A 9,398-nucleotide genomic window follows, 5' to 3' on the forward strand; every position below is an offset into this window, starting at 1 on the left:
CACTGAAGTTCTCTGAGAAAACCCACGCGGGTCACGGGGTGAACGTACAAACTCCGTACAGACAGCACCCGTAGTCGGGATCGAACCCGGGTCTCTGCCGCTGCATTCGCTGTAAAGCAGCAACTCTACCACTGTGCCACCGTGTGTAGCAAACAACTGGACACCTGACAAACAAAATAGTCTTTAAACTCAATCATGATTTTATTCATATTCATGCAGCAACCATATCTCAAAATTACATATTTGGAAGAAAACCATTATGCACAAGTTTCTCCAGCTAGCAACCCCAAGTAGTCTTCTCGACCCGAAAACACCCGCGTTTAGTGTGTTGAGGACACTCAGTCACTAGGACAAAGTGTTTCTCCAGACCCTCAAGCTCTGCTTAGATCACCTTAAGATCCACGCAGAAGCTGACCCAAGTGGTTATATATTAATTAACTTACAAATGCCCTTGAAAGGTTTCAGTAAAATAATGTTCTCTCCCTGATCCCGATTCCTTTTTCCTGTGTGTGCGCACACACACCGACACACACAGCTGTCTGGTACTCAACGTCTCAGACCTGGTGGTATGTAAAAGCATAAATAATAGTCAAACAAAATGTAATGCGTACATTCACCACTGCAAGGAGTTTGATGAAATGCTGAAAGTGGATACAGTGAATTCCCTCAGGGTGCCACATGCCACATCTTCCTTCCTTCCTTCCTTCTTTCACTCGTTCTTGGCTGAGAGCCTGAGAGATTAGGAATCGCAGTATGCTCCTAATGTGGCAACATCTGCTTCCCAGTAGTGGCAGATAGGATCCCAATGTCCCCTCGACCTCAGGAGACGGTGCCATCAGCCGCTGATTCTACGACATGCTTGGCTTACGCGGGGAGTGCGTTAAATCATCTTTGAACGGGACGCAAATGCACTCAACTTGGGCGCGAATGTTTCAGCGACCAACAGAGGGAAAACAAGAGTGGCATCAGCACAGATCTAGGAGAAAGAACAGGTGCTCAATACAGCGATCTCTCCGGGTCCCACCTACCCACTCTCCAAACGTTCATACATGATAGCAGCAGAATTCGGCCATTCGGCCCATGAAGCCTACTCCACCATTTAATTACGGCTGATCTATCTTCCCTTTTAACCCCATTCTCCTGCCTTCTACCTATAACCCATGACACCCGTACTAATCAAGAATCTATCTATCTCTGCCTTAAAAATATCCATTGACTTGGCAATTAATTCCACAGATTCACCACCCTCTGACTAAAGAAATTCCTCCTCATCTCGTTCATAAAGGAACGTCCTTTAATTCTAAGGTTATGACTCTCCCTCGAGTGGAAACATCCTCTTCACATCCACTCTATCCAGGCCTTTCGCTCTTCGAAAGTGATCACTGTTCAGTTATTGACGCCTCACTCCATCCAACGATGACACCTCGCCTTCACTTGCCCGTGACTCCAGCGCTTTCCCTCTGGCAATGGTTGTGCGTTTGACACCACCGCAGACCGATGACACACACTCACCTTCACGGGCTTGGCATCCATGCGGATTTTACCCCAGGACACGGCTTCGTCCGGTTTGGCTCCAGAATCTGAGCCATCAAACTCCTGGCCTGTGTTGACATACACTGAGTAGTCTGCTCCGTTCCTCTGTCAGCGAATGAAGGGTGGGGAAAAATAAATTAGGATCAATAAAAGGATGGGGGGGGCGGGGGTCAAAGGAATAAATTGGAGCAAAGGCAGAAGGAACCGACCATGAGATTAGCGTTGGCAATGTGATGCTTCACCACGCCGCCTCCCAGTATGATCATCCCTGTCTGTTTAGCGTACACCGCCTGGTTGTTTACTCCTCGGATGTCTAGGGAGAGGAGCGAAAGAACAGGAGTTACTACAGCACTCGTTCACCGACCCTCCAACTCTCCCCCGCATTCCTTCTCTCCAGAGATGCTGCCTGGCCCGCTGAGTTACTCCAGCTTTTTGTGTCTATCTTCGGTTTAAACCAGCATCTGCGGTTCCTTCATCCACAACTACACCCACCATCTTAAATCTCCCTTTCCCACTGCACCACACATTGACACCACCTCCCCTGCACTGCTTATGAATGAATTAATAAGTTTATTGGCCAAGTATTCACATACAAGGAATTTGCATTGGTGCTCCGCCCGCAAGTGACAACATGACATACGGTGACAGTTAAGAATGACCTATAAAACATGAAACATTAATAATCAAACATTATCGATTAAACATGTGAATTAAATAAAATACCAGAGCACAATGAGGCTACAGATTTTTGGTTATTGAGTAGAGCTACTACTCGTGGAAAAAAGCTGTTTTTATGTCTGGCTGTGGCAGCTTTGATAGTCCGGAGTTGCCTTCCAGAAGGAAGTGATTCAAAGAGTTTGTGTAGCAAACCACACAGGCACAGATAAATATCACCAGAATCAATTAGTGAAGGTCTCCATTCATAAGTAGCACAAGAGGAATTAGGCCATTCGGCCCATCAAGTCTAATCCTCCATCCAATCATGACTGATCTATCTTTCCCTCCGTACATACCTTCAACAATATCGAGCACCAGCCCAGGGTTCTTATAAGAGTGGAAGTAGATCATGTCACCGATGGAGCCATCTGTCAGGGCAGGGCTGAAGACTGGGATGTTGTTCTGCAAAAGAGGATCAAAATTGGAGAGAGATTAAAAAAAAAAGCTGGAGTAACTCAGCGGGACATGCAGCATCTCTGGAGAGACGTTTTAGAATGAGACCCTTCTTCAGGCTCTTCAAAATTGGAGGATTCAAATATGTAGAAACAATTTCTAGTCAGCTCCACAATTTCTAGTCAGCGAGACACAATCCGAACATGTTGGAATAGGTGTACAGGGACAGACAGACAGACACGCACGCACGCACGCGCACACACACACAGACACACGCACACACACGCACAGACACACGCACACACACAGACAAAGACACATATGCACACGCACACAGACACACACACAGACACACACACATGCACGCGCACACTGACACACGCACACATGCGCATGCACACACACAGACACACGCACACACACACACACACACATGCACGCACATGCGCTCTCACGCACAGACACACGCACGCATAAGGAAAGAGAAGCTGCAATTGAACACAAAGTCAGCAACGGGATCAGATCCTGCAGGAAACAACATGACAGAGTGGACATCAGGAAGTTTCCACTAGTGGGAGAGTCTTGAACAAAGGTTCAGTTACAAGATGAGGTGCCGCTCATTACAAACAGAGGTGTATTAAAAACACGACTCCTCACAAAGGGACGGATCACTGGATTCTCCATCTCAGGATCGCAAAGGCTGGATCAATGGGAGTATTTAAGAGGAGGTAAATACATTGAAAGAATAAGTAATTGGGGGCTGTGCGTAAATGGCACAACTGAAGAGCAGAAGCCTGGAGCACCTTTTCCATGCCCGTGGGGCAAGCTAGAGGGGCTGAGTGGCCTACACCGGCTCTTAGCTTCTCATGTTTCAGGCAAGAGCTGTCCCAGTGAACTGGGCCCCAGAGTGGAGTATGTTGGAGGAGGGTGATGATGCAGAGGGGTGAGGATGAAGAGTGCCCCTCAGGCCAACGGCCTCAGTCCACACAGGCACGTCAGTTATGACTTTGATCAAAGTCAAAGTCAAATTCAAAGTCAAATTTATTCATCACATGCACCCGAAGGTGCAGTCAAATGATCAGCCTGCAGACCTCAGGGCAGGGCGAGTCAAAAGTTGCAAACACAGTGACAGATTCAGCGAGTGATTCGTATGTCAAGGGTGGGAGATAAATTTGTGTGTTAGTGTAGTGTGTGTAGACTGTATTGTATAATTGGTATAGCCTCCGAAAATGTGAAATGAATTTTTTCCACGGTTCATGTATATATTTATTACCTGAATAAAGTCTATTTTAAAATTTAAAAAAGATTCGTATGTAAATCCTGTACCTTGTAAGCCCAGTAGTAGACAGACTCTGGGTTATCGATCTCTTTCCCTAGTCGAGCAATCATTTTTGATGGAGTCCAATTCGCTCCCTGCAGTAAGAACACAAGGGCATCAGTGCCTGCAGTGCAGCCTGCATATAACAGCCATGAAACGGCATAGAACTGAAGCTGCCATTAAAACAAGCTTTCAACAATTGCTCACTTTTTCAATTTAAAGGGCTTCAGCCTTTAATTCAAAAAGATGTTCATTTTAATTATTATTTTTTTTTAATTTAGAAATACAGTGTGGAAACAGGTCCTTCAACCCACCAAGTTCACACTGACCAGCGATCCCCGCACATTGACACAACCTTGGAAAAAAAACCCACGCATGTCACGGTGAGTACGTACAAACTCCGTATAGACAGCACCCGTAGTCGGGATGGAACCCAGGTCTCCGACGCTGCAAGCGCTGTAAGGCAGCAACTCTACCGCTGCCAATACATTAACTAAGTTCATGTAGCTAAGTTCTTCTGTTTAGCCTTTAGATCTACAGAAAGGATTAAGTTGCTGCCATCTCTCCTGGAGACGGGGCGGGTAGGCTCACCTGCTCCTTCTGCTCCAGTAGCATCTGATCCAGAATTGGCATCAACCAGTCCTCGAATTTGCAATAGTTGTTATTGGGGACCAAAAGATTTCCAATCCTGTCATTAATTACAAGATCAATTAGGATCAACACCCGTAATTAGTTGTATTCGAAACACGCAGTGGATTTGGATTCATCTTTTCAGATGTGGGAGCTGAAGCTAAACTGTGGTACATCTTAGAGGCTGGAGAGCAGATTGACTGCGCATATAGTGAGCTCCACTCCATAACCTAACTGACCCTGCCCTCCGTGTGTTTGATGAGATCCTGAGTAGCAGCTTTATTGTATCTAACCAAGTTCATGTCACAAAGCAGAATTAATCAATTTGGCCCATCGAGTCTACTCCGACATTCAATCATGGCTGATCTATCTTTCTCTCTCAACCCCATTCTCCTGCCTTCTCCCCATATCCCGACACCCATACTAATCAAGAATCTGTCAATCTCCACCTTAAAATACACAAATGGACTCCACAGCAATGTAGCAATTAATTCCACAGATTTACCACCCTCTGACTAAAGAAGTGTTGTTACTCACCCTAGTTTTTCCACATGCTGGAAAAGTCCTCTATTTCCACTCCATCCCCAAGCATCTCCCTGTTACTGGGCCCACATCCATAGGCATTAAGCTATCTCGAGCTCTAGGACAGGAGCTGAGACGGGGAACAGCAACAAACGACGCAGCAGTGGAGTGCGATACATTGAAACCCAATTTCCCCGACATCTAAATGTGCAACTGCAGTGTCCAGGAGCTGTGTATTCTATCAGCCGGCCCAGAGACAGCATCTGCAGTTGTAAACAGCATCTGCAGTTCTTTGTTTCTTCACTAAAGGTGCCTGGTTTGTGCAATTGACTGACACACATGGGATACACAGAGACTCTGTGACCATCTCCCCGAGAGGAACCAGCTGGCTGTGGCGCACCAGTAAACATAGAAACATAGAAAATAGGAGCAGGGATAGGCCATTCAGCCTTTCGAGCCAGCACCACCATTCAATGTGATCATGGCTGATCATCCAAAATCAGTACCCTGTTCCTGCCTTCTCCCCATATCCCCAGATTCCGTTTGCCCTAAGAGCTAAATCGAACTCTCTCTTGAATACTTCCAGTGAATTGGCCTGTGGGTGAAAAAGTTTTTCCTCACCTCAGTCCTCAATGGCCTACCCCTTATTCTTCAATTGTGACCCCCTGGTTCTGGACTCCCCCAACATGGGGAATACTTCTCCTGCATCTAGCCTGTGCAATCCCACAAGAATGTTATATGTTTCTATAAGATCTCCTCTCATCCTTCTAAATTCCAGTGAATAAGCCCAGTCGAGCCATTCCTTCATATGTCAGTAAGATGGTACTTGGAACTAGCAGCATTGATACTCAATCCTCAGTATGGACCTTCTCTCAGAACCTCCATTCTGATATAATTCTACCAGCCAGCACCACATTGGGACAGCTTTACATTGTATGCAGGTGGTAGTGACTCCCTACCTGTTAATCCCGTTGGCTCGCAGCTCTTTACCCTTCAGGCTGAAGTCCCCCAGGAACGTTGGAGCCAGACACTTGATGAAGTCCTCCTCGATGCCACCCGCGGTGGTCACCACACAGTCAACCTGTAAGGGGCGGGAAAGAGAAAGTTAGGCCAGTAAACAGGAAGGGCACAAGGATCTGGGTAACGGGATTAACAAACTGCTTCTTCCCACAAACACGATGCGTGGAGATCCGCACCCATGGTCTACATCACTGTGGCAAACCAGACATTATTCAGTGATTGTACAGTGAGATGGACAATGGTGGGATCCGGCTTTGCCTTGGTCCCTCTTGTTGGTAATGTTGTCGCTGGCATTGTGTGCAGAGTGAGACACTGGAGTGGTGCCTGGGGACATGTATGGGTATCATGGGCATCAGCAATTCCACTATTGTGCTGCTTGTTGCTTTGTGTGGGTTGGGTAAATGTGGCCACGACGGCCAACCAATCTGTGCGGCACAGTGGCGCGGCCAGCAGAGCTGCTGCATCACAGCTGCAGTGATGCCGGTTCAATCCTGGCCACTGGTGTTCTGTGTGTGGAGTTTCCACATTCGCCATGAACTTCCCCCTTGTGCTCTGGTTTCCTCCCACTTCACAAAGACATGCCTAGCAGGTTAATAGTTTATTGCCACTTGTACTGAGGTACAGTGAAAAGCTTTTGTTGCGTGCTAACCAGTCAGCGGAAAGGCAATACATGATTACAATCAAGTCATTTACAGTGTATAGATACATGATATGGGAATAACGTTTAGTGCAAGGTAAAGCCAGTAAAGGCCGATTAATGATAGTCCGAGGGTCACCAATGAGATAGATAGTAGTTCAGCACTGCTCTAGGGTGTGGTAGGATGATTCAGTTGCCTGATAACAGCTGGGAAGAAACTGTCCCTGAATCTGGAGCTGATGGGAACACGGGGAAAATAATGGGTTTGGTGTACAATTAGTGTGGTTGGTGGTCAGCGATGTCCTGGTGGCTGACTGGCCTGATTCACTGCTTTGACTATCACAGTAGCAGCCCAGAGCAGGCAGGTGATGTTGCCTTTCTGGGATAGGTAGCCAGTTGGTTTCTACCCGAGGGACAGGATAATACACCCCAACGCCAGACCCCCCCCCCACCATGTTGTGTTGTACAAGGTAGCGGATGGTTTCTCGAATCCCAGAGCTGATGAGGTTGGAGGTGTATCCCAGGAAAATGGTGCAGCCCGTCCGCTTCCGTTGACATGGGTTCAGGTTGATGGCATTCTTCTCCGATTCTTCCAAGGGCTCCAACTTCTTCTCGATCTGAGAACGTACAACAGAGGTCAGGCCTGCTGTTGCCAGCAGGAATCAATGCGCGTACAGCCACGCGCAAACGAGCTGACCCAAAACCCAAACAGCCAATGCCAGAAATCCTCAGCAGGGGGAAAGAGAGGGGGAAAGATTTAGTACAAATCTGAGGGGCAACATTTTTATTACACAAAGGGCGATGGGTATATGGAATGAGGTATATGGTTCTACTAGGTACATGGAACGAGCAGCTGGAGGAGGTAGTTGAGGCAGGTATCATCACAACATTAAAAAAATATTTGGACAGGCATGCGGATAGAGTGATATGGGCCAAATGTCGGCAGGTGGTACTAGTGTAGATGGGACATGTTGATCTTTGTAGGCAAGTTGAGCCGAAGGGCCTGTTTCCATGCTGTATAACTCCATGACACAATGCTCTGGACTATATCCCACTAATCTCTATGTGCTCAACAATGAGATTACAACAGACACTTCTCACTGTCCCAGACACCTTTCCCCTCTCACCTTGAACCTATGTGCTCTGTTTCTTGATTCCCCTACTCTGGGTTAAAGACTGAGCATTTACCCCATCTACCAAATTCCTCACTTTATCTTGTGCACCTCTATAAGGTCAGCCCTCATCCCCCTGCACTCCAAGAAATAAAGTCCTAGCCTGCCCAACCTCTCCCTGTAGCTCAGCTTTCTGATCTAAACTCACACTGTCACAAAAGAACACAAAAAACAGGAGGGGGCCACTCTGCCGTTCAAGGCTGTTCTACCTTTTCTATAAGGTCATAAGGAATAGGAGTAGAATTAGGCCATTCGGCCCATCAAGTCTACTCCACCATTCAATCATGGCTCATCTTTCTCCCACCTAATCTTATTCTCCTGCCTTCTCCCCGTAATCCCTGACACCTATACCAATCAAGAATCTATCTATCTCTGCTGTAAAAATATCCACTGACTTGGTCTCCACAGTCTTCCGTAGCAAAGAATTCCACAATTCCATGAGATCACTCACAGCTAATCCTGCACCTTCGACCCAGCTCCCATCTCCATGTCATGATTTCCTAATCCCCATCCTGCCTCACGTAAACTGCATCCTGATCACCGCTAAAGTCAAGCCAAGTCAATTTTATTTCTATAGGACATTTACAAAATAACTCTCGTTGACCAACGTGCTTTAGATCAGTGCAGGTACTAACGTTCTACCAACAGTGGTACATGGATCAACAATACATGCATAAATACATACATACAGCCTCCCTCAGAGGACCTCAAGAAAGGCTTGAGAGTAAAAAAAATAAGTTTTATGTCTAGACTTAAAAGAGTCGATGGAGGGGGCAGTTCTGATGGGGAAGAGGGATGCTGTTTCATAGTTGCGGGGATACTTACCATTGCATTGATCTGTTCTACAGCTTGGCCAAAGTTGGTTGCCTGATAACCCGTGGTCAGGTAAGACTGCAGCAATGCATGGTAGTCAATTCCTTTGTTGAAGTCATAGCCCTTGACCTGCAGAGAACCCCCGGGCATCGTGGCGCTCTCTTTGTGAACTGCGTTCATGGCCACAAGTGGAGCAAGTTCCGCCATTCCTTCTCTTTCCATCGGCTGATCAATACGTCAAACTTCCTCTCAGTCAAAGCCCTGGAATGAATGAGCCACAGAAACCGGGGTTAGTGAGAGGGATTGAGACAAGGCAGCAGGAAAGATGCAATGTTACAGAACCAGAGTACAGAAGCAGGCTCTTCAGCCCATCATGTCCATGCCTCTCACTGCAGCGGTCTGTACTACACCCATTTATTTAGTCCGAGATTCAAGGAACTGTACAGTATGGAGGGAAAAAAAACCTTTTAACCCATAAAACACAAGATGCATGAAACTTGCAGTCACGAGTTGGGCTAGATGTTAAATTACAATGAAAGCACAAAGTGCATGAGGATTAGCACCCACCACATCTTGGTGAGTTTCTTCAGCACCCTTTGTCAACTTAACAACATCCTTCTTGTGGCTGGGCGACCAGAACTGC

General features: G+C 46.8%; 1 protein-coding gene across 3 annotated transcripts; it reads right to left on the minus strand.

Moving 5' to 3' along the window:
• Window positions 1-177: 177 nt before the first annotated feature.
• dhps (deoxyhypusine synthase) lies at window positions 178-9,016 on the minus strand. Of its 3 annotated transcripts, XM_055664251.1 has the most exons (9): window positions 8,768-9,016; window positions 7,223-7,387; window positions 6,073-6,194; window positions 4,553-4,649; window positions 3,970-4,056; window positions 2,547-2,652; window positions 1,743-1,846; window positions 1,513-1,638; window positions 178-976 (listed from the first exon to the last, which is right to left on the minus strand). In XM_055664251.1, the coding sequence occupies exons 1-9, from the start codon at window positions 8,975-8,977 to the stop codon at window positions 881-883; spliced, it is 1,113 nt and encodes a 370-aa protein (XP_055520226.1). In that variant the 5' UTR covers window positions 8,978-9,016; the 3' UTR covers window positions 178-880. The 3 variants fall into 3 exon arrangements, with proteins under 3 accessions (XP_055520226.1, XP_055520227.1, XP_055520228.1); XM_055664253.1 differs by lacking the exon at window positions 178-976 and having other exon boundaries at window positions 1,515-1,580; XM_055664252.1 differs by lacking the exons at window positions 6,073-6,194; window positions 7,223-7,387; window positions 8,768-9,016 and adding an exon at window positions 5,129-5,243.
• Window positions 9,017-9,398: the final 382 nt, after the last annotated feature.

This window comes from Leucoraja erinacea, chromosome 39 (assembly GCF_028641065.1).
Source record: "Leucoraja erinacea ecotype New England chromosome 39, Leri_hhj_1, whole genome shotgun sequence".
Lineage (NCBI taxonomy): Eukaryota > Metazoa > Chordata > Chondrichthyes > Rajiformes > Rajidae > Leucoraja > Leucoraja erinaceus.

Coding starts and splice junctions, on each gene's coding strand:
- dhps (XM_055664251.1), bottom strand. CDS start 8,977: ATGGAAAGAGAAGGAATGGCGGAACTTGCTCCACTTGTGGCCATGAAC. Junction 4,057..4,552: donor TACTGGAGCAGAAGGAGCAG/GTGAGCCTACCC, acceptor TTCTTACTGCAG/GGAGCGAATTGGACTCCATC. Junction 2,653..3,969: donor TCTACTACTGGGCTTACAAG/GTACAGGATTTA, acceptor CCTCTTTTGCAG/AACAACATCCCAGTCTTCAG.